Below are 24,319 nucleotides of genomic sequence, written 5' to 3' on the forward strand. Positions count from 1 at the left end.
TAATCACACCTGACAAACAAGAATTAACTGATGAAATTGTCAATACTGTCTTTCGGAAAATTACTAAGTGGTTCCTTGTACACGGACTCTCACTGAATTTTGATAAGACACAGTACATACAGTTCCGTACAGGGAATGGTATGATGCCATTAATAAATATAGACCTTAATCAGAAGCATATAGCTAAGGTAGAATATTCCAAATTTTTAGGTGTGTCCATTGATGAGAGATTAAATTGGAAGAAACACATTGATGATCTGCTGAAACGTTTGAGTTCAGCTACTTATGCAATAAGGGTCATTGCAAATTTTGGTGATAAACATCTTAGTAAATTAGCTTACTACGCCTATTTTCACTCATTGCTTTCATATGGCATCATATTTTGGGGGAATTCATCACTGAGGAATAAAGTAATTATTGCACAAAAGCGTGTAATCAGAATAATAGCTGGAGTCCACCCAAGATCATCCTGCAGACATTTATTTAAGGATCTAGGGATATTCACAGTAGCTTCTCAGTATATATACTCTCTTATGGAATTTGTTACTAACAACCAAACCCAATTCAAAAGTAATAGCAGTGTGCATAACTACAATACTAGGAGAAAGGATGATCTTCACTATTCAAGATTAAATCTAACTTTGGCACAGAAAGGGGTGAATTATACTGGCACTAAAGTCTTTGGTCACTTACCAAACAGTATCAAAAGTCTGACAGATAACCAACAAGTATTTAAGAAGAAATTAAAAGAATTTCTGAATGACAACTCCTTCTACTCCATAGAGGAATTTTTAGATATAAATTAAGAAAAAAAAGAAAGAAAAAAAATATTTAAAAAATAAAAAAAATAAAAATAAAAAATAAAGAAAAACAAAAAAACACAAAAAAATAAAGTTGTTATATTAACTTAAGTATGTTGTTAAATTAACCTAATTATGTCATGTATTAGAAAATTCGACTCGGTCCACATCATTACGAAATATCGTATTCATGATCCATGGAACTAGTATTAATCTAATCTAATCTAAGAGTCATGGAAATAGTTGTTACTATAAATGTATCACACAAAAATACCTTATCATGACTGTTATGATCAAACGCAGTCAAAACTGAACTCTAACAGACATTTTTACTTGAGCTAGTCTAACAGTCCCTGTTAAGATATTCATCTATAGAACAGAAGGAGTAGCAAACAAAAAGTCTTTCAAACTCTGTTTAAACTATGCTTTATCTGAAAACAAGCTTTTAATGGCTGTTGGCAATTTATTGAAAATATGTTTCCTGAATACTGGACCCCTCATTGAAGCAAGGTAAGTGATTTTATGTCTTTAGGGGAAGATTGTTCTTATTCCTAGTATTGATACTATGTACGAGCTACTGGTTGGAAATAGAGACACATTATTTGGGAACAAATTTCATTAAGGAATAAAATACTGAGAAGCAGTGGTTAGAATACCCAGTTCCTTGCACAGGTTTCTACATGACGTTTTTGAATTTACAACACAAATGAGTCTTAATTACATGCTTCTGTTCTCTAAAAACTTTTGTTCAATTTAATGAGTTACCCAGAATATGATCCCATATGACATAACAGAATGAAAGTAAGCAGGGCATGCATTTTCTTTAATATTTACATATACCACCTATATCTGACATAATTTGCATTGCAAACACAGACTTGTCCATGTGCTTCAGCAATTTGGTGGTTCACCCTTCCCAACTGAATTTATTAAAATAACAGTGCTTCTGAAAGTAACAGAATTTGCGTTTACAAACTAGAATGCATATTATTTTAATGATTTGCAAATAAGTCTTATGTCAGTGTTAACAGAGAGATTTTGTGTACTTGCTGTTTAATTTAATTATAATGATAATAATAACAACAAAATCATTAGAACATACAAAATAACAGTCAGACAAATACGTTCAAAATAGATCCAAAATTATTTATATAAACTCAAGTTCTGCTATTTTTTGACTTGTTCCTTCCACATAAGCTGAATTGATTCAGTTAAATAAAACTGAAGAAATTTCTCTCTTTAACAAGCAATAACAGACTAATGTTTAACTTCATCAATCAGGCATGAAATGGTGTTTCCAACATGGCAAAGCTGCTGCCATTAGAGAGCATTAATATGCTAAGTGGTTAATAGCAGTTAGGTACTGGTCTTATACAAAACAAATACATACCTCATAAAAAGAATTGAGTGATGTTAAATGTGTCTCCCTGAATATTGTACAGGGTGGTGCAGAGAAATAAGCAAATTTGAAATGATAAGAAAAATTGAGGAAACTTACAATACTTTATCTGAAGCTGCAATAAGTGTTCTGAAAGAGAAGAAATTTCATCAGGCATTGCTTTTTAAAAATTACATAATTTAGGCACTGTCCATTTCATCATACATGTTTAGTAAGTTGATTCTGAAGGTTTTGCACAGTGCAGCACAATGTGTTGCCCAGGATGTTGGTGATGTTTTCTTCAATCTGAGTCTTCAGCTGGACAAGGTTTATTGTCTAGACCGGCACACAATGCTCTTCAAATATCCCCTAAGAAGCAGTCACAGACTGAGAAATCTGGATATTGAGGCATCCAAGAGATGTCAGCATTCCTTGAAATTATGTAATCCCCAAACAAACGTTTCACTGCACACTCAGAAATTTGGGCAGTGGTTCCAACAGAACTTATGTAGTTCAGAGAATGGAGTGTTACAGCCAAAAATGTCTCATCATGTTGACAAAACATTGATACCTCAACACTGACAGTGGAGCCTCCTTCATCTTCAAAGAAGAAATAAGCGATGTTGGTGAAGTGCAGTATGCTTTGTTCATGTCCAGTAATGCCTGTTCTAATTATTCAAATATTCACTTAAATGAAAAATGACTTCATCTGACACCCAAAAATTTTCAGTGAAGTTACGATACTCACTGATTTTAGCCAACAGGTTTTCACATATTGTAGGTGCAATATAGAATCATTATATTTCAGTTCTTGAACAATCTGAAGCGTGAAGAATGAAATTGAAGGCTATGAATTATTCTTTGTATGCTTCTGTTGTGTACATAGTTCCGCATAGTCAGCGCGTACACAACTTTCCCACTAGAGTGCGCCCCGCTAAGCACAACAGTGCAGGCGCAGCGCTCGTCTGTCCCCGCACTACGAGATGGCGCTGCCTTAGAGACGGACCAAATTCTGCTTTCGCCGATCCATGTATTAATATGTAACGCAGCCAATGAGCGTGCTGCTAACGCAGAACCTTTTCTCCTCGCGGACCACACTCGTGCAGTGATACCTGACCACGCGAGGTATTATAACGAGTGTACAGACCTCCGATTAGTCAGTCTGCATTTATCTGCACCTGTCTGTATCAGTCTACATTAGTCTGCACCAGTCTATAGTCAAGTTTCAGTCTGCGCCTAATAAGATTACCATATTCCTGTACATAGCCACAAAGATAAATGAATAGACACTTTGTCAAGTATCAGAGATACGTGAGAATAAGATTAACGTACCAAGACCAAAGGAACTTCAGATTGTCAATTGTAAACAGCATCCAGAATCAAGTTACGTAATGTCTATGCTTTTTATTATTTTAATAAATGTGTGTGAAAATTAATCAAGTTCTGTTTAAAGTTGGTCACCGACAATCTGCTACTCTAAGCGTGCAAGTGGCATTTCTATTGTCTGACCTAACGGCAGAAGATAAACACGCCACAATAAGACCACGAGACATATTGCTGACACTCGCCTACTTCGTTAGAGCGACAAGTCAAATAATCTCATGGTGTGTGTGCCGAGGGTCTTACAGTACGCACACCACAGCTTCAATGTTCAAGGTCCAATGAGGAGGCAGTTTTTCACATCAAATGATGAGGTCTCCTTACCACTTCAGCTGCAACAGAATCAGTGTTTGCTGTGGTATGTACAGACAATACATGCTGTCTAGACTGAATTAGTCTCTCCCAAGTTAAAAACCAATGTTCTGATCGTATGTGGAGAAGGAAATTGACTGCATGGATGGATATCATAGTGACACAAAAACAATCTTTGTGTGGTGGTCTCACAGTCTCCATGTCGGTATTATGCACTCATGGTGATTGCATACTCCATGGGAACTAAATGTCCATTACTACTCAACAATCTGGCATTTTAAAGCCTTAATTGAACATCTACAGAGCTGCCAATGTCAGCTTCAAAGTTTCCTGTTTCTCTGTGCCACCCTGTACATTTTCCAACTTAGTTCCTACCACTGAATATACAATACACTTATTCGCTGAACACTATACTGTGTGTGTGTGTGTGTGTGTGTGTATGTGTGTGTGTGTGTGAATGAAAGAGAGAGAGAGAGAGAGAGAGAGAGAGAGAGAGAGAGAGAGAGAGAGTGAAGTGAATGTTGACATACTGATGTGATTCACAGAAACTGTTCCATTGCGATTCCCATTATGACTGAGTCAATGCAGTAAGCAAAATCAATCAATGGAAACTGCAGGTCGGAATAGCAACATTTTAAGGAAAAGATAGATTACTGCTTACCACAAAGATGACGTGTTAAGTCAGAGACAGGCACAATGAAAAGATACTTACACATTCGTTTTCAGCCACAGTTTTCACCAGATAAGGAAACACACACGCCATTTACTCACACAAGCAAGCACACCTCACAAACACAAGACCGCCATCTCAGGCAACTCACACCAGTAATATGAAAGTGACAGCTGCAATCTTAAGAAAAAATAAATCAGCTCTACCTCTCTCAAAAGACTGTCACTACAGCTATGTTACATCAACAGCACATCCCTGAGCTGAGTGGGAATACTTTCAAAAAATGAACTGTGGCTCTCAACATCAACACAGATGTAACTGACCTTCGAATGGCCCTAATAGCGCGGAAGGCCTCATCCATATTACCGGCACTCAACTGGTAACTAAAAGTAAGTATGGCATCACGAGTTGTCCTATCACAGTCACTCAGGCCTTCAAAATCACGCATCAGCAATGTATCAACTGGTTGCTGCTCCTACAACAGTGAGTAAAACGTAAACATTGTTAGAATTAACAGCATTCTATTCAAAAATTTCTTACACAATTTACGAAGTACACTATATGAGTAGCATGAGTAATACTTTGCAGAACATCTGGAAAGGGTTTACCACATAGTGTTACATGTGTACAGGTATAATAAAACATAAATTTGTGCCTGAATTAACAATAAAATACTTTTTTAACATTTTTGCACATTATATCCAGCTAACACTTTGCTACAAAGTGGTACATATGGTGATTAAAGTACAAGTTGTGCAAGGGTACACAATGTACATAACTGTAGTTAGATAAATGTAATGGCACTTATTGGCAATTGGAAAGAAATACAGTAATTTCAGACTGCTACTGTTGTGGTCTTTAGCTCAAAGATTGGTTCGAAACACATCTCCATGGTAGTATATCCTGCTCAAGCCTCTTCATTTCTGTACATCTACTGAAAACTACATCCATCTGAAACTGCTTATTATAGTAAAGCTTTGATCTTCTTCTACAGTATTTACCCACCACCCCTTCCCCCTGCTTTTCCACACTTTCCTTCACTACCAAACTGATGATTCCTGGATGTCTCAGGATGTTTCTTATTAACCAATCCATTCTTTTACTCAAGTTGTGACATAAATTTCTCTTCTCTCAAATTCGATTCAGTATCTCATTAGATATCCAGTCTACACACCCAATAGACAGCATTCTCCTGTAGCACCACATTTCAAAAGTTTATATTCTCCTAGTCTCTGAAATGTTTATCATCAGTGTTTTGCTTCTGTATAATTATACACCCTCAGACAAATACCTTCATAAAGTACTTCCTAAAATATAAATTCATATTTGATGATTCAAAATTTCTTTTTTTCAGAAATGATCCTTTTTCTACAGTCAGTCTGCATTGGTTGAGGGAGGGGGGAGGGTGAGGGGAAATAAAAGAATATTAAAAATATACAAAATGATTCTGAAGTGTAACTTCTACATAGTCTTCTGGTTATACAACAGCTCCATTACTAGGTAAAAACGGAAACCTGTGGCACTATCACCTGGCACTTTTTGCACCGTTCCAAGGCCTGCCTCTTTGTAGGAATAGAAATTCAATTATACAGGCTGGATAGAAACTTTTTAAAACTCTATGATGATTCTAAAAGTTGGTATATTTTCTGCAGATAGTGGTGACACAAGTGGGAAATTGCAATGTTAGTATGCTTGGTCTCCTGTACAAAATGACTTGCTGGTCACAATACAACTTAAACAAAAAGAATTTGCACAAACAAATTGGAGAGTCTCTGATGCATATCCTGACTAGTTACGCAGCCATATGTCTAATCCATAGACCCCTATCTTGCAGATTACAGTACTAGTGTCCTCTGTGCCATCATATTTCTTCCCACTCTTCAGCTCATGCATTATATGCCCTCATTATAAGTTTAGGAATGTGATTGGATGAACTGAAATCGGAGTTGCACAAGTGACTTGTGTCCTTTGCGAGGTGGCCCACTTACTCATTTAGTAGAATACCATTGATATACAAGGGGGAGGGGGATCAAATATAAACTGGATTTTTGTTCCTGAACATCAACAGTTGGTAGGACTGGCCCCGCACTTCTGCTATGCTTTGATGGGACTGGCAGAAGTGACGAGAGCATGCTGTTAGATATTTCCTGCTGTTTCGTCAGTAACACTCACGATGTCTGAGCAACAGGTGCACCCCCTGTACCGCAACACATAATTACAAAATTTCTTACTCATGAAGGAATTACAGCGGCAGAAATTTGCCAAACATTGACTGCACAGTTCGGTGATAAAACATTATCAAGGATACATATGTTTGCTGGTATGAAAAGTTCAAGGAAGGACAAGAACATGTGGAAAATCAGCAACACAATCACCATCCTCAGACCATCACTACAGACAAAAACGTTCGTGCGGTTAAAGACAATGTTGACAACAATTGACAGGTGATAGTATCAGAAATTGCACAAAAAGTCAGAATCAATTATGGGAGCTGTCAAGCAAGCATCACAAACAACCTACAGTTCCGTAAAGTGTGTTCCAGATGGGTCCCTAAACTTTTGACTGAAAATCTGAAGTTGAGACGTTTGGAGACCTGTCAGAGGCTTACAGCAAGGTTTGCGGAAGAAGGTGATGCATTTTTCAGTCGGATCATCACCTGCGACAAAACATGGGTTCACCACTACACTCCAGAATCCAAAGAAGCCAGTAAGGAATGGCGGAGGAAAGGGGAGGCAGTGCCATTGAAACCCAAGACTCGACTGTCAGTTTGTTTCAGCATATTTTTTCGATCAGCGAGGCATTTTGCTGATTGATTTTTTCCATGAGTGATGAACAACCAATGCTGCTTATTACTGTGAACTGATGAACAAGGCGAGAGTTGAATATTGCCACAAAAGACGAGACCAATCGATTTGACAGGTCATCCTCCTCCACGACAACGCGCGACCCCATACTGCAGCTCTAACTGTCTCCAAGTTACAGGAAATGCAATGGACAACACTTGATCATCCTCCTTACAGCCCGGACTTATCACACCCTGCGATTTTCATTTATTCGGACCACTTATGAAGCTCTAGGAGGGTGACGATCTGAAGACGACAAGAGTGTGGAAGACTTCGTGCACAACTGGCTGGTGACACGACTCAGTTCTCTTTATGACGAGGGCATCAAAAAGCTGCCCATATGCTGGGACAAATGCATTTCCAAAGCAAGAGACTATGTGGAAAAATAAATTACGATTGCCTTGAGTTTTTAAATAAATGAATTTAAGTAAAATATAAAATCCCGTTTATATTTGACCTGCCCTCGTATTACACGACTGTGGCTCAATCACTTAACCCACTATGTACGTAAGTTGAACATTATTATCTCTCTGCATTATTGGAGTGCTGAGATCTGATGGTGCTATTAACATCTTTGTCTACCCTTGTTAACCAAGTGAGGTGGCACAGTGGTCAGCACGGTGGACTCGCATTCGGGAGGATGACGCTTTAAATCTGTGTCCAGCAATTGAAATTGAAGTTTCCCATAATTTCCCTGAATCACTCCAGGTTCCTTTGAAAAAGCATGGCCAACTTCCTTCCCCAACCTTGAAAAATTCCAAGCTTGTGTTCCATCTCTAATGAACTCAATGTTGACACAATGTTAAACCCTAATCTTCCTCCTATCCTGGCCCTCATGACTTGTGAGTCCCTCTCATCCTGGGGATCTTCCCCAAGATACCCCCTCTCTTTCTCAAGCATGGAACTAACAGTTCTCAAAGCTATAGTAGTATTGTAACTTACACTTTTATATGTGTCTACTGGCAGCACTAAAATTTTGGCCACACCAGCCTGTCAAGGGCAATGTGGGCCAGACACCTGTGTAATTTTGTACTTGGGCACCACAATAATTGTGGCATAATGTTCTGCAATGCAATAGTCTACCATAGTGATGGCTAGATTGCTACATGTTGCAGCATAAAACAATGTTTCTGCAGCCAACTCTGTGATGGGAGCCTAGCTCTTGTCATAGCACCCCCGGCTTGCGCAAGTACTTCCAGATTAGCCATTAGCAGCATTCCATTGGCGCCGTGAATTCGGCCAGCACAATCTCCAAGACAGCCATCAGTTGAATGTGTGGCCTAGCAGATAAACCCTCATTGAGCAGCAGGTCTACAAGCCATCAGCTAGTCCTGCTGACTCTGGGCTTTGAACTGAATCTGTTAAGGCGAGGCAACCTTTTCGCTGTCATTGCCTGACACTTGAGCAAGTCTCTATGAGTCCTGGGTTCAACTCAGAGCACCTGTATGTTCTAGCCAGCCATCTTGGGACTCACTAGTGTGTGCCGACCCCATTTTCTAACCACACTTGTTATGGAGCTGGCTCCTGACTTGCATCAGCAAAGATGTCATTGCTGTCAGCCACTGTTCTGCTGCCACAGAAGTCCATTGCCACAACATACTCCCTCGCTGTTTGCTGGCCATGGCTGGTTTGTGGCCTGCAGTCGTCATCCTTCTGATTAATAAACAATTTTGTTGTTGAGCAAGCACTCACTGTGGTACTGCAGATGTAATCCCATAACTACCTGTACATGTCACTTTGGAGGTAAAAGCGGCCATCTCGCAACACTCAACCACTATGTTTTCGTGTCAGTAGTGGGATTGGTGGAGGCGCTACTGTCAACACCAATGCCATCAATAGGGTACTAGCAGTATGTGTATCCTACAACTACTTGTGGCTTCCCTTTGACCATTATTTCTGAGTTTATGTCTGTCCTCTTCCCACTGTTATTGTTTTGATTATGTCAGGAATAGGGAATTGTTCAAAGCATGAACCAATGAAACTGGTTATATGCTCACAGTGTAACGCATTGGGTCATATGGCTCAATGTACCTATTCACATGACTAGTATGTTGGTTATGCCGACAAAGAGGGCATTACACCAGGCAACACAGAGACTGTGTGTAACTAAGGCATGAAAAACAATGGGTGTTGGGGAAGTTTGAATGAATGTCAATAGTGGGAAAATGGAGGCATAATTTATTGTAAAAAGTGTTGGCATGTGATTCAGGCATTTAGAAGTCCTCCGGGGATCTATACTAACTAACATGTGGTTTGACATCCACAGAGTGCATGAGGCACATGTGGAGCTTTACTCTTCTTTTCCATTTCTGCATCACACTCTATATCTACATCTACATACATACTCTGCAAGCCACCATACGGTGCGTAGTGGAGGGTACCCTGTAACACTAATAGTCATTTCCTCTCCTGTTCCTGTTCCAGATACAGTGAGGGAAAAATGACTGTCTATATGCCTCAATACAAGCCCCCATTTCTCATATTTTATCTTTGTGATCCTTATGCAAAATGTATGTTGGTGGGGTGGCAGTGTAATTGTTCTGCAGTCAGGTTCAAATGCCAGTGTTCCTCAAAAAGAATGTCACCATCCCTCCAGGGATTCACATCTATGTCCTGAAACATTTCTGTAACACTTTCAAGTTGTTGGAACCTACTGTAACAAATCTAGCAGCTCGCTTCCAAACTGCTTCGATATCTTCTTTTAATCTGACCTGGTGCAGATCGCAAACTCTTGAGCAGTACTCAAGAAAAGGCCATACTAGTATCCCATATGTGGTCTCCTTTACACATGTACCACACTTTTGTAAGATTGCCCCAATAAACTGAAATCGTCCATTTGCCTTCCCTACCACAATCCTCACATGCCCATTCCATTTCATATCACTCTGCATCGTTATGCCCAGATATTTAAAAGACGTGACTTGTCTGAACATTATGGGATCGTTTTTCCATATCCACATTAACTTACATACTCCTACATTTAGAGCCAGCTGTCATTCACTGCACCCTCTACAAATTTTGTCTAATAGTCTTGTATCATCATACACCACAGTATCATCAGCAAACACGTGCAGATTGCTGCTCACCCTGTCCACCAGTTCGTTTATGCATATAGAAAATCAAAGCGGTCCTATCACACTTCCCTGGAGCACTCCTCACAATACTCTTGTCTCTGATAAACACTCGCTGTCAAAGGTTTTACAACTTAAGAAGTCTTCGAGCCACTTACATATCTGGGAACCTACTTCATAAGCTTGTACCTTCATTAACAGTCTCCAGTGTGGTACCGTGTCAAATGCTTTTCAGAAATGTAGAAATACGGAAACTGCATGTTGACCTACATCCATAGTTCACAGTGTACCTTGTGAGAGAAGGGCAAACTGGGTTTCACATGAGCGATACTTCTTAAAATCATACTGATACATGAAAATAAGATCTTTGGTTACTATGACATTTATTATATTCAACCTCAAAATACGTTCTACGATTCTGCAGCAAATCAATGTCAAGAATACTGGTCTGTAATTTTGTGGGTCTGTTTTTTTACCTCCCTACATACAGGAGTCACCTGCGTGTTTTTGCAGTCATCTGGAACTTTGCACTGATTGACAGATTCATGATAAATGCAAACTAAGTAAAGGGCCAATGCCATGGAGTACTCTTTGTAAAACCAAATTGAGATTCCGTCCGGACCTGGCGATTTATTTGTTCTCAACCTTTTCAGTTGTTTCTCTATGGCACGGTTGTTTATTACTATGTCACCAACAAGGGACTCTGTGATGGTCAAACAATGATATGTTTCAAAATATCCACGGGTATGCTGCTGGTCTATAGTGTCCAACGGGCACAATATTTCGGCGATCAAACATGTCGCCATCATCAGGTGAACTGACGGACTGAGCTCCTGTGAACGTGCTGGCACGGAGATCCGTACGCTATGGCTGCTCAGAGGGAACTGGGTTCGGTCGCGGCGGCGGCCGATTTAAATACCCTCCGCCCGCGGCGCGCTCCCTCCGCCGTCTGCGCCCAGCGCCACGGTCGCGCGGTGGAACAGATTGCGACGGCGTCTGAGATGACGTCGGTGTGATGGCTCTGTCCGCCGTGGTCGTCACAACTATACGTCTGCTCGATTTACTCTTGATTAACCCGATCGCTGGTTCCCAAGCCTTGCTAAGATTATAGCCACAGTCACGGTTTATGAGGTCCTCATTGGTGCGAATTTCGATGGCCTCTCTAACAACGCTGTCCCAGTATCTCGACGTCTGTACCAGAATCCTCGTGCGGTCATACTCCATGGCGTGATTTTCCGACAAACAATGTTCAGCGACCGCCGACTTGCTCGGATACATCAGTCGAGTGTGCCTCTGGTGTTCACGGCATAGATCCTCGACGGTACGCATCGTCTGACCAATATACGACTTGCCACATTGGCACGGAATCTGGTACACGCCGGCCTTCCTCAAACCGAGGTCATCTTTGGCGCTCCCCACCAGTGCACGAGTTTTATTTGGAGGACAAAACACAGTTCCGACCCCGTGTTTCTTCAGAATGCGGGCGATTTTTCCCGAGAGTGCGCCTGTGTATGGAATAAATGCAGTGCCTACCTCCTCCCTCGTGACTTCATCCATCTCAACAGGTTGTGCTGCAGTGGTTGGGCGGAGAGCACGTTGAATCTGCCACTCTGAGTACCCATTTTTTTCGAAATACAGTTCTCAGGTGTTCCAATTCCTGGGGTAGACTCTCTGCGTCAGAAATAGTGCGCGCCCTATGTACTAGAGTTTTAAGTACCCCATTCCTCTGTGAAGGGTGGTGGCAGCTGTCTGCATGCAAATACAGATCAGTGTGCGTAGCCTTCCGATACACCCCATGACCTAGGGTGCCGTCAGCCCTTCTCTTGACCAAGACGTCAAGGAAAGGTAATTTACCCTCCGTTTCAGTCTCCATAGTGAATTTGATGTTGGGGTGTATGGAGTTTAGATGTGTAAGGAAGTCAAGGAGTTTATCCATACCATGTGGCCAGATGACGAACGTGTCGTCAACGTAGCGGAAAAAGCAAGTAGGTTTCCATACGGATGACAACAGGGCTTCCTCTTCGAAGTTCTCCATGTACAAATTCGCTACCACCGGTGAGAGTGGGCTACCCATGGCGACTCCCTCCGTTTGTTCGTAATATTCTCCATTAAAAAGAAAATACGTGGAAGTCAAGACATGCCTAAAAAGTTCAGTGGTCTTCTCGTCAAACTTCTGACTAATCAATTCTAGTGACTCTCGCAGGGGTACCCTCGTAAACAAGGAAACGACGTCAAAACTCACCATGATATCTGACTCATCCAACCTGAAGCTATCAAGGCGTTTAACAAAATCCACGGAATTATGGATGTGATGAGGGCATTTACCCACATAAGGACTTAATATTCCCGTCAGGTATTTGGCCAACAAATAAGTAGGTGCCCTGATGTTGCTGACAATGGGGCGTAATGGTACCCCCTCTTTGTGAACCTTCGGGAGTCCATATAGTCTAGGCGGTACCGGACCTTGGGGTAGCAATTTCTTAGCGTCACCCTCCGGTAAATCTGCGTCCTTGAGAAGCGCCCTCGTCTTGTTCTCCACCTTCTTTGTAGGGTCAACGCCGATCTTCCGGTAGGAATCGTCATTTAGCAGGCTCTGCATCTTATCAGTGTAGTCCTTATGGGAGACAACAACTGTAGCATTGCCTTTGTCAGCTGGTAAGACAACTTCAGAGCGCTCCCTCAGATCACGAATGGCCGCCCTCTCTTTACTGCTGATATTTGACTTCATCGGCTTGGATTTCGTCAACGCACGACAAGTTTCACGACGTATTTCCTCGGCTGATTCTGGCGGAAGTCGAGCTGCAACCTGTTCAACAGCACTAACAATTTCTGCGACCGGAGTGAACTTGGGGGTGGGAGCGAAGTTGAGACCTTTCTGCAAAACCGAGACCGCATCATCACTCAACACCATGCCACTCAAATTGATGACAGTCTTGCACGGAACCTGCAGGGATGGTTTGTCAAGGAGACGTGAGAACTTAGCTGTTTGACGTCCCGTAGCCTTCTTATGGGCGGAATCAGCTGACACCCAGGTGACACCATCAATCCAATCCCAGGAACAAGAAGTGAACTTACTAGCCAGTTGCAAATGTAGTTTGAGTAATTCCTGTGAGATAAACTCAAGGCTCCGGCGGGTGAATTGCACTCTCTCACGTACCAATGCGAGGCTGGCTCGTTTCTTGATTCTCTTAGCTGCTGCAGAATCGATGTGATGCATAACCTTAGCAAAATTTGGAACAACATTCTCGGAACGACATCTCTTTAGAAAGGCAAGAGTACTTAGCAAACGACATCTACGGTGGCACAACTTTTCAAATTTCTTCATGCTGCGATACATCTCCTCCCCGTAAAGGTGTATGATGTGATTCTTGAGTTTCTCCCGGCGTATTTGATAATCAAAATATCCACGGGTATGCTGCCGGTCTATAGTGTCCAACGGGCACAATATTTCGGCGATCAAACATGTCGCCATCATCAGGTGAACTGACGGACTGAGCTCCTGTGAACGTGCCGGCACGGAGATCCGTACGCTATGGCTGCTCAGAGGGAACTGGGTTCGGTCGCGGCGGCGGCCGATTTAAATACCCTCCGCCCGCGGCGCGCTCCCTCCGCCGTCTGACGGCACCCTAGGTCATGGGGTGTATCGGAAGGCTATGCACACTGATCTGTATTTGCATGCAGACAGCTGCCACCACCCTTCACAGAGGAATGGGGTACTTAAAACTCTAGTACATAGGGCGCGCACTATTTCTGACACAGAGAGTCTACCCCAGGAATTGGAACATCTGAGAACTGTATTTCGAAAAAATGGGTACTCAGAGTGGCAGATTCAACGTGCTCTCCGCCCAACCACTGCAGCACAACCTGTTGAGATGGATGAAGTCACGAGGGGGGAGGTAGACACTGCATTTATTCCATACACAGGCGCACTCTCGGGAAAAATCGCCCGCATTCTGAAGAAACACGGGGTCGGAACTGTGTTTTGTCCTCCAAATAAAACTCGTGCACTGGTGGGGAGCGCCAAAGATGACCTCGGTTTGAGGAAGGCCGGCGTGTACCAGATTCCGTGCCAATGTGGCAAGTCGTATATTGGTCAGACGATGCGTACCGTCGAGGATCGATGCCGTGAACACCAGAGGCACACTCGACTGATGTATCCGAGCAAGTCGGCGGTCGCTGAACATTGTTTGTCGGAAAATCACGCCATGGAGTATGACCGCACGAGGATTCTGGTACAGACGTCGAGATACTGGGACAGCGTTGTTAGAGAGGCCATCGAAATTCGCACCGATGAGGACCTCATAAACCGTGACTGTGGCTATAATCTTAGCAAGGCTTGGGAACCAGCGATCGGGTTAATCAAGAGTAAATCGAGCAGACGTATAGTTGTGACGACCACGGCGGACAGAGCCATCACACCGACGTCATCTCAGACGCCGTCGCAATCTGTTCCACCACGCGACCGTGGCGCTGGGCGCGGACGGCGGAGGGAGCGCGCCGCGGGCGGAGGGTATTTAAATCGGCCGCCGCCGCGACCGAACCCAGTTCCCTCTGAGCAGCCATAGCGTACGGATCTCCATGCCGGCACGTTCACAGGAGCTCAGTCCGTCAGTTCACCTGATGATGGCGACATGTTTGATCGCCGAAATATTGTGCCCGTTGGACACTATAGACCGGCAGCATACCCGTGGATATTTTGATTATCAAATACGCCGGGAGAAACTCAAGAATCACAATGATATGTTTGTGTGATTCTCCTGCATGAACGAGTTCTTAAATGCAGAATTTAAAACTTCAGCTTTTGTTGCACTATCTTCAACTGCCACACCACACTGGTAATAAGTGACAGGGTGGAAGCTTTAGTCCTGCTTAGCAATTTTACATAGGACCAGTATCTTCACAGGTTCTTAGCCAGATCTTTTGCTAAGGTATGATGGTGGTAGTCGTATGTTTTGGGCATAGATTTTTTTACAGATGCACAAATCTCTATTAACCTTTGCTTGTCATCATCTGCACTTTCTCTTTTGAACTGAGAGTGCAACAGCCTTTACTTTCTTAGCATTTTCCTAATTTCGTTGCTAAGCCACAGTGGGTCTTTTTCATCCTTAATCCACTTATTGGCCACATACTTGTCCAGAGCACAATAAACATTCTGTTTAAATTTTTAATTTTTTCGGAACATTGTTTCAGGAAACAATGATCTAATAGTATTATAATTTTTTTTAGTAAATACAGTTATGGTCACAAATAAGTTGTTACTTTTTATTTGCGGATGACCGGTTTCGATCCACTAGAGAGATTACCGTATCGTCAGATCTTCTTTGGAATCCCTGTCATGGAGAAAGCCCATCCACACTGGGACTGAGAACATTGTTTAAACTTTGCCCACAATTCCTCTATGTCCATCACACTGGAACTAAAAGACTGCATTTCACTGTCTAAGTGAGATGCTAACAACTGATTATCTGCTCTTTCTGGCAAAAGCACTCTCCTAGACTTCTTGACTAATTTATTAACTTTCATAACCAATCCATGTCTCTGTGCTGGTGCCATCAATATGGTCCAGCCTCTTTAAAGTTACAAGGTCAAAGATATTTCCTTCATGTGTGGGATTCAAACTAACTATTCAAGACAGTTTTTGGGAAACTTGTTCAAAAGTACTTCACAAGACTGACTGTCTGCACCCTCTGCAATGGATCCAAAGATATTCCAGTCTGTTTGGTAAGTTAAAGTTGCCTGCTACTAGTATTGCATGATCTGAGTTCCTATGGGCTACTGACTGCAGACTTTCTTTGAATGACTCTAAAACTGTCACAGCAGAATTGAGTGGTCAGTAAAAGATCCAACAATTAATTGGGTTTCACCTAACCTTTTATACACAATCAGATAACTCTACTGCCACAGTAAATTTTAACATCAATAGAGACAACATTTTTGTCAACTGCAATGAACACTCCCCATCCTATGGCATTTTATTTGTCCTTCTGATAAATGTTCTATGACTCCATGACTCGCTAAATATATCAGAGCTTCCTATTTCAGTTTTTAGCCAGCTCTCTGTCTCAAGATTACTATCTGCTTTCATCTGTAATTCTTTTCTCTGGTGAGGTAGTTGAAAGCCTTCATACAACATTATTGACTGTTGGGGGGGGGGGGGGGGAGGGGGGGGGGCAGTTTTGCAACAGTGTCTTATGTTTTGGATTTTTTTGCATTCTCATCACGCAACATTGAGTCAAAACAGCATAGCAGGGCACTGAGATACCACATGGATGTAAGATGATTCACTACCTTATTATAACCAAGGCGTAGGTATGCTGTTGGCAGTAAGGTAAGCAACTGAGCTTTTGCATATCACACACCTGAGTGGGGAAATCGTGGAAATCCAAGCAATGGACTGCTGGTGTGAATGTAGGACTCTGCTGCACAACTTTGCTTGCCAACGGAAGATGAACTTAATAGAAATGGGTACAGCTATAGCTGAATCACGCACACATCTACAAGTCTTGCATAAGGAGTTTTCATACACAACTTTTAGTCAGTAAACTTGTACACTTTCTAACTGAATATGACATGAAGCTGAAACACTTACAACATTCTCCTGTATTTACAGGAGTGTCAAATCTAATACACTTTGGCTTGACTGATATTGTTTCAAACAATCTCATAAATAAAACAAGAAAGGAGATATCAGAATTGAATTTCATGTCATTTACTCTGGAAGAAGCAACTGATGTGCATAAGTACTTGGACATCTCCTCAGTATTTCACTATGTCCCAGCTTTTCGTCAAATCTATGAAAGGTTTTTGAAAGCCACAAACATGCAATGAATTATGATGGGTGTTATTGGTGTACAACAGAATAGATTGATAGATTGCAATTTTGTAGCATACAGCAATGTTTCTGCAGACACTTACATGTTGGAAGCCTAGCTCCTGTCTTAACGCTCCCAGCTGAAGTGAGTATGTACAAATACCCCCAGCTCACCCGTTAGTAGCATTCCATAAGTGCTGTGCATTCGACCAGTCTCCGCACCACTGTACATTTGAACAGTCTCTGCACCAATCATCAAACATGTAGTGTAGCAGCTACAATGTCATTGAGCAACATCATCAACTAGATGAAGCTACTTGTCTGCAAACTGTCAGCTAACCCTGATAGTTCTGGGCTTTGAACTGGATCTGCCAAGACAAAGCACTGATTGACATTGCAGCCAATCTCCCTGGATTTAACTAGGGGTGTCTACATATTTCAGTCAGCCACCTTGGACCATGCAGACAATACACTGAGCCCATCGTAACTTGCTGCAGAGCGCCTTCCAATTTGTGCCATGGAGGGTATCATTGCTGCCAGCACTGTTCTACTGTCACAGCATTCCATTACCACAGGATACTCACATGTTGTCGGCTAGCCAATGTGATTATAAAGAATGTTATCGCTGAGTAAGCATTCTTGACTCCACACTTGCCATGGTTCCAGAGATTACATGTCACAATTCACCACACACCCCACACCCCACTTTGCAAGCAGAACTTGTGGCAGCTTAGCACTAATACAAGGTCTCTTCAAAAGATTCTACGACATGTTTAATGTGTAACTGACAGAAGTTTTGCTGTTGTATGACTGTTAGTTATTGTTCAGTGCCTTGTTCAGTGCCGTATCGAGTAGAACTTTGGTCACACAGTTTGCGAATTTTGAGATGGCAGAGTTAGAGAATCAACGTGTCAGCATTAAATTTTGCATGAAACTCAAGAAAATCTTTACAGAGACATGCCAAATGATGCAAGAAGCCTACCATGATGAGTTCTTACATCATACTCGGTATTACAAATAGTTAACACGATTTAAAAATGGCCAGATGGAAGTTAAAGAACACCCTTGTTCAGGACACTCTGCGACGTCTACTGACTACACTGCTGTCATGTACATAAATGAAATTGTGTGTGCCAATCGAAGACCGACTGAGAGATTGCAGAAGAAAGTAACATTTCAGTTGGATCATGTGGGAAGAAAATGGCTTGACATGTGACAATTCGTGGCTCTTGCATCATGAGAAGGCACCCAGCCACTCATCCCTGTTGGTGCATGACTATTGCATAAAAAACTAAATTACTATGCTGCATCATCTTGCACACTCTTCAGACCTGGCCCCGAAGGAATTTTATTTCCAAAGTTGAAAACCGCATTGAAAGACAAAGATTTGCAATGATAGACAAGATAAAAGAAAATTCACAAACAGTACTTTGTGTGATTCAGCAAGGAGTATACCAAGACTGCTTCCAGAAGTGGAAATGGTATTGGGAGCAGTGTATCAATGGTGGAGGATAGTATTTCAAAGGTAAGTGTAGAAAAATTTTGTAGACAATGTTCCGAGATTTTTTTAACAGACCACATAGTACAACACAGTCACTACGAAAGGAACTGGCCAGCAATTCTGTCTCATAATTTATTACTTTTCTGTATTGAATTCACTTCTGGTACAGCACAATTAACGAGACAGATATGAGCAAGATTTCTAGTCCTAGAGGTCTGGGGAATTTCAGAGCTCGCATGATGACCGTATCTCCGCTACTGAGTATGAAGCAGCCCACAATTACCTGTAATAGAGAGTTCTGGAATTCTAATACTGCAAAGTGTATGTATTAGTATGTGGAACTTGTATGTTATCATACATAGGTGGAATATTAAAGTATTCCAGGTGGACACAGCCACAATGACAATCATAAATACTGCTTTAGAATCATACACCCGCCTTCATTTTCTGAAGCCAAAGGAGTAACCAACTGACTTCTACTCACTATTCCAAATATTGTTCAACAATTCTTTTGAGAGATTTTTCCAAATTTTGGATCACAGGAAAAACAGCCTGTAAGGTATAGTGTGACCAGACTCTAGTCACTGCTTCTGTACAGGCACAATGATTTGTGTGAGCAAGGGCACTGCAGATAACAGTTTTTGCTCTTGAGGATGAGGACTGAGTATTTCCCTAACAGGAAGAATTTGAGTTAAGTGCCATAACAAAAACCTTCAGGAGTAAATATGAAGAGGGCACTAAAATGCTATGCTATTTCTCACAGAAACTCAATATCAAGCAAAGACCTAACAGTGGATGTGGTCAGTATGTGTATCGGGCTTGCTCATTATTCATGACCATGGTAGCTGCTTGGGAGTAGGGCAGCAAGAATCTCTTGGCTTTGGCATGGGCACTCATGAACAAGGCAATTCATTAATTCTCGCTGTGGAACAGAAATTGGCGAAGGGTGGTAACGAATCCCTGCAATGGAAACTGCTCACATTATATGTACATGACTAATGAATTCATTATTTCGTCTTCATAATACTTGGGTCTTTGCATTTACTTGCTGTCTTGTAGAGAAACATTGAAGTGTCAGAAAATGGTCACATGATTCGCTTGCTGAGCATGTGCCCAAGAAGTAATACTTTTCTCTACTAAAATAAAATTCAGTTTATGAAGTCATTTAATCACTATTCAGTGACAGAAATAATATTCTTTATGATATTTAAATGAAAACTACAATTAAAAATGGAAGATAAACAAGGCATAAAATAGGATCAGTCGTTCTGAAGCAAAAGAGGTTGAATGTAGAGTAACACAGCACATGGCAGCTATGTGTCCACAATGCAAATAAATTATCTGTAACACTAACTTCAGAATACAAAATTGTGTATTACATGTATATTACATGAATAAAGGCTACTTACACAGGTACTTTTCAGTTCATCTCATATGATATGACTGTCTTCATTAAACAATTTACTCATCTCTCTTGTTGATATGAATTAACAAAATGTCATTGACAAGACCTGGATCAACATGGCTGCACTTATCTGAAACAACTAAGTCTGGCTGGCTAAAATTTCTTTTGCTTGCAATGCTACTGGAGGGAATGCATGGGGTTTCTTTCGTAACTTTATTAAAAAGTTTGAGGAAGGCATAGGCATTGGCCTTCCAAGACAAAACATCCCTGAAGTAATCACCTGGGCCATCTGTCTTCAAATATCTCTCAAGTTCATCGTTACATTTCAGAGTTGACAAATGGGGTCTTCTTTCTCTACTAATTCACTACTAACTGTTCTTTGAAACACAGATGACAAACTGTAGCCATGTAAAGGGAGTGCTACAGTTTGTTAATGAATTTCTGTTTTAGTAAGGTTTCTGCCCATTATTTCAGCAATGCAAGTATTGCACTGCCATTGTCCCTTTGGCACTAATTTAGCAAACTAAACGCCCATGGCATTACAAAAGGCAGAATCAATTCTGTTTCACCCTTCAGATCATTTTTGGCTTGTTTAAAATGTTCCAGGAAACTGATTGTGCCCTCCATTATATCAGGCTGATATGGATATTCATTACCTGCTCATTTTTCTCAAACAGCAAATTCTCAATTTCATTTTTTGTGAATGACTTCAATCACGTAGACAATATTCCATCTAGTTTCTAAATCTTGATGTGACATTTTTTCTAATCTCGGCATCTAAATGGATCACTTCAAATGTCCCACAATTCTTCATACTGTCTGGATAGGTTTATAAATATCAGGTAATTCTTCACTAAGGAAATTTTCATCAAATGCATGCCTTAATGCTGTGTTTATACTGTGTACTACACATGGCAGTCCTTTATGATGTTCAAGAGCTTTCTTTACATTTGGCTCTTAATCCGTAAAAAATGTCACTCTGCTTAATTCTGGAGATATATTTATCTCAGAAAATTTTTCATATAGCTCTGTAAATATGTAACTCGTTTTTGAACATCTGAAAACTTTGTTGCAAAGAGCACATTGTTTCTCAGTTCAGATCTGTCCTCAGAGACTACAATTCACTGGATGTGACAGCAAGAGAATGTATTTTGCGATGATTCCCAGCTGTAGATTGCATGTCATAACACATTTGTTCTGGTCAACAGCTTTCTTTACTTAGGTGAGATCTCATTTCTCACTTGACTGGCAACATCATCTGTATGTTGAGAACTGTGCAGGTGGGAACCCTCCTTGCAATATATCCTATGTTCCTGTAACCCTTCTGGCCACAATCTCCGTTAGTCATTGTCCTTACCCATCTAGCCACTTACCTTCCCCCATTGCATCACTGCATAACCCTCTACTTCACCAATTCACCCACAGTCTTTTTACATCTCTCCTTTCCTGGAACCCCCCCCCCCCCCCCCCTCTCCGTCTAACCTCCCGACTGCACATAGCTGCCTACTCTCTCTCCACGTTATCCCTGTATGCTCCCACAAGCAGTACTTTACTGTCACCCATCCCTGTCCTGCTATCCCTCTCCATGCCTGCTCCAGAGTCCTCTTTACCCCCAGCACCTGGTTGCTTCTCCAATCATGTGCTGCTGCTTCCAGTGTGTCTTCAGCAGCCAGAGACTGTGGTTAAAAGAGTGTGAGTTGCGTTTGTGTGTGTGTGTGTGTGTGTGTGTGTGTGTGTGTGTGTGTGTGGCAACTCAGCACCTCTGCTATATGGTGAGCAGCAACTATCCTTTTCATAATTTGTCATATTCTGTCATGGATGTTCCATTTTTAGATGTAATCAATGTACGACTTGTCACACAAACAGACCGGCCAGGTGAAAAACTTTCATGATTCCTTTCCTTATGGAGACAAACATTCCACAACTGCAATACAGTTCATAGAATATATTTAATGAAGGATCTCACTCAAGTTTTTCGATTTCAATGCTGTACACTTTACAATAAAACTACTGAACCCACAGTCTTCTGCTTTTGATTTGCTAAGTTTGTTTATTTGTATGTAAATATACTTTAAAGTGATTTGTGAGCAAGAATAAGGACACTTGTTGTCTGCTCTGCTTGTGCAAGCGGGGCTTCTGCTCCCAATGTGGAATTATTGAGGAGAGTATTGGCATTATCACAGTTTACCAAACGTTCATTAAGATTTTTTTTAACTGGAACTATATGTTCTTGGATGCAATTATTCATCTCTTTTAGTGGGATACCAGGCAGGTCTCATCTTACTGAGGTATTTGAAACTGAGTTTTCTACTTTAAGCTATAATATTACACTATCTGATACTCTATAATGTCACTTTCAAAATAGTTTCAGTACACAGTATGATTATGTTGTCAAGATATGCGATTGGCCTTGAGGATTTTTTGTAGACACAGTACTCTATCTTCATAGCTGAGTTGTAAGCATGTCTGACGGCCAAGCGCAGGACCCAGGTTCGATTTCTTGTACTGCCAAGAACTGTTCCCTGATGAGAGGACTGGAACAGGGCACACATAGCCTCATGAGGCCTCTTGAGAAGCTACTTGCTTAAAGTGAGTGCAAAACTGACACAAAAGCTACTAATGTAGCATCAAATTGAAATACTGGCAGCCACACAACATTTATTTCCACATTTTCTGCTGATATGAAGTCCTATAATTATAAAACTGGCTCATTCTATATTATAGTGAGAAGGCACAATTATAATCCACAGAACATACAAATAACTACCTATATAGTGGAATGCTGAGTCGCAGATAGGCACAACAAAAAGACTCCCATCTGTCTGTGCTTATCTGTGACTCAGCATCTCTGCTATATGATGAGCAGCAACTTTCATTCATATAACATTGTTGTATTCCATCCCGGCTTTTCCATTGTTTGAAATAACTAACTAAATATTTATTTACTGACAAAGCAGAAGTCTAATGACTATAGAATCTTTATGCTGTTTACAGTTAGATCACTACTATTGTAATGTTTTCCATAAATATTAACTCGTCATACTTGTTATTGTATCAGTTTACCGCACACCGATTTCTGTGAGTGTGTAATGTACTACATCATCTACTTCAAGTTATATATATGTAACCCTACCATGTGTGATAATCATCCTGCAGTAGCTGGCTAGCAGCCATAGGGAACACTCTCATGTGTTTCCAAGTCTTTCTTGCACTGTTCATTGTTGAATAAGTTATCGCGATTTTATCTTCCAATCTACTACTGTAGTTTGTTAAGTTCCTCTCTATGAGATTATACATTGATATGGAGAAGAATAATATCATTTTTGATAGAGAGAGGTATTTTAAGTTCAGTGCATCTAAAACTTCCACTTTATTTTCACTGGCTGCACAGTTTACAGACAGTCATTGTACGCTACCATGTGACAGTTTCACAGGTTATAGGCTCTGCAAATATACTGAAGCTAATGAGTGTGTGAAAAGTGAGATCTATATTGTTTGGGCAATTATGTGTATAACACCTGACACTGAGTTCTGTATACAGCTGATGAACAAGAGTCCATTAGGCACTTGCAGGACAGTTATGAACATGCAAATAAAATAGAAACCTCTCAGAATAATTAAAGTTTACTGATGTATGTACAAAGGTAAGTACCTCATTTTTTATTAAAATTTATGATGCTATAAAAGTAAAACACTTCTTTCAGTGCTGAACAGTTTGCAGGCAAAGGGATAAACAATGACATTACTCAACCAGTACAGAGATACATAAATGCAACATCTGACCTTATATTTCAAACTGTTGTTGAAGAATGCAAACTACTTACAATATCTATGGAAAAATCACACTCAGAAATACTTACTGACATACAATCATTCAGAATAATATTTATTTGCATGAAATGTAGATTTGGTTGTGTCAGCAATCCAATATTAGAGTGTCAATCAAAGCACTGCAGCTCAAGAACAATGTAACTTATACTGTTGACAGTAATGTAGATGTCATTGTGCTCTGTGCTCTTTTCCTGTATGTTACATAGGTTGGCAGTGTGTAATGAGGTATTTTGAGTGCAGAAAACGAAACCACTCCATATTCTTTGCTTATGTTTCCACTGATTCATGACAACGCGGTAAACCTGCCAAAGCTTCCT

The 24,319-nt window shown here is 41.0% G+C and overlaps 1 protein-coding gene across 1 annotated transcript in view; it reads right to left on the reverse strand.

Moving 5' to 3' along the window:
- LOC124594906 (intraflagellar transport protein 140 homolog) overlaps positions 1-24,319 on the reverse strand; it is a 263,104-nt gene that overhangs the window by 105,048 nt on the left and 133,737 nt on the right. Inside the window, exon 14 of the mRNA XM_047133380.1 lies at positions 4,864-5,015. Within this exon, the coding sequence (XP_046989336.1) occupies positions 4,864-5,015 (152 nt within the window). The remainder of the gene's footprint in view (positions 1-4,863; positions 5,016-24,319) is intronic.

Source organism: Schistocerca americana, chromosome 2 (assembly GCF_021461395.2).
Source record: "Schistocerca americana isolate TAMUIC-IGC-003095 chromosome 2, iqSchAmer2.1, whole genome shotgun sequence".
In the NCBI taxonomy this organism is placed as follows: domain Eukaryota; kingdom Metazoa; phylum Arthropoda; class Insecta; order Orthoptera; family Acrididae; genus Schistocerca; species Schistocerca americana.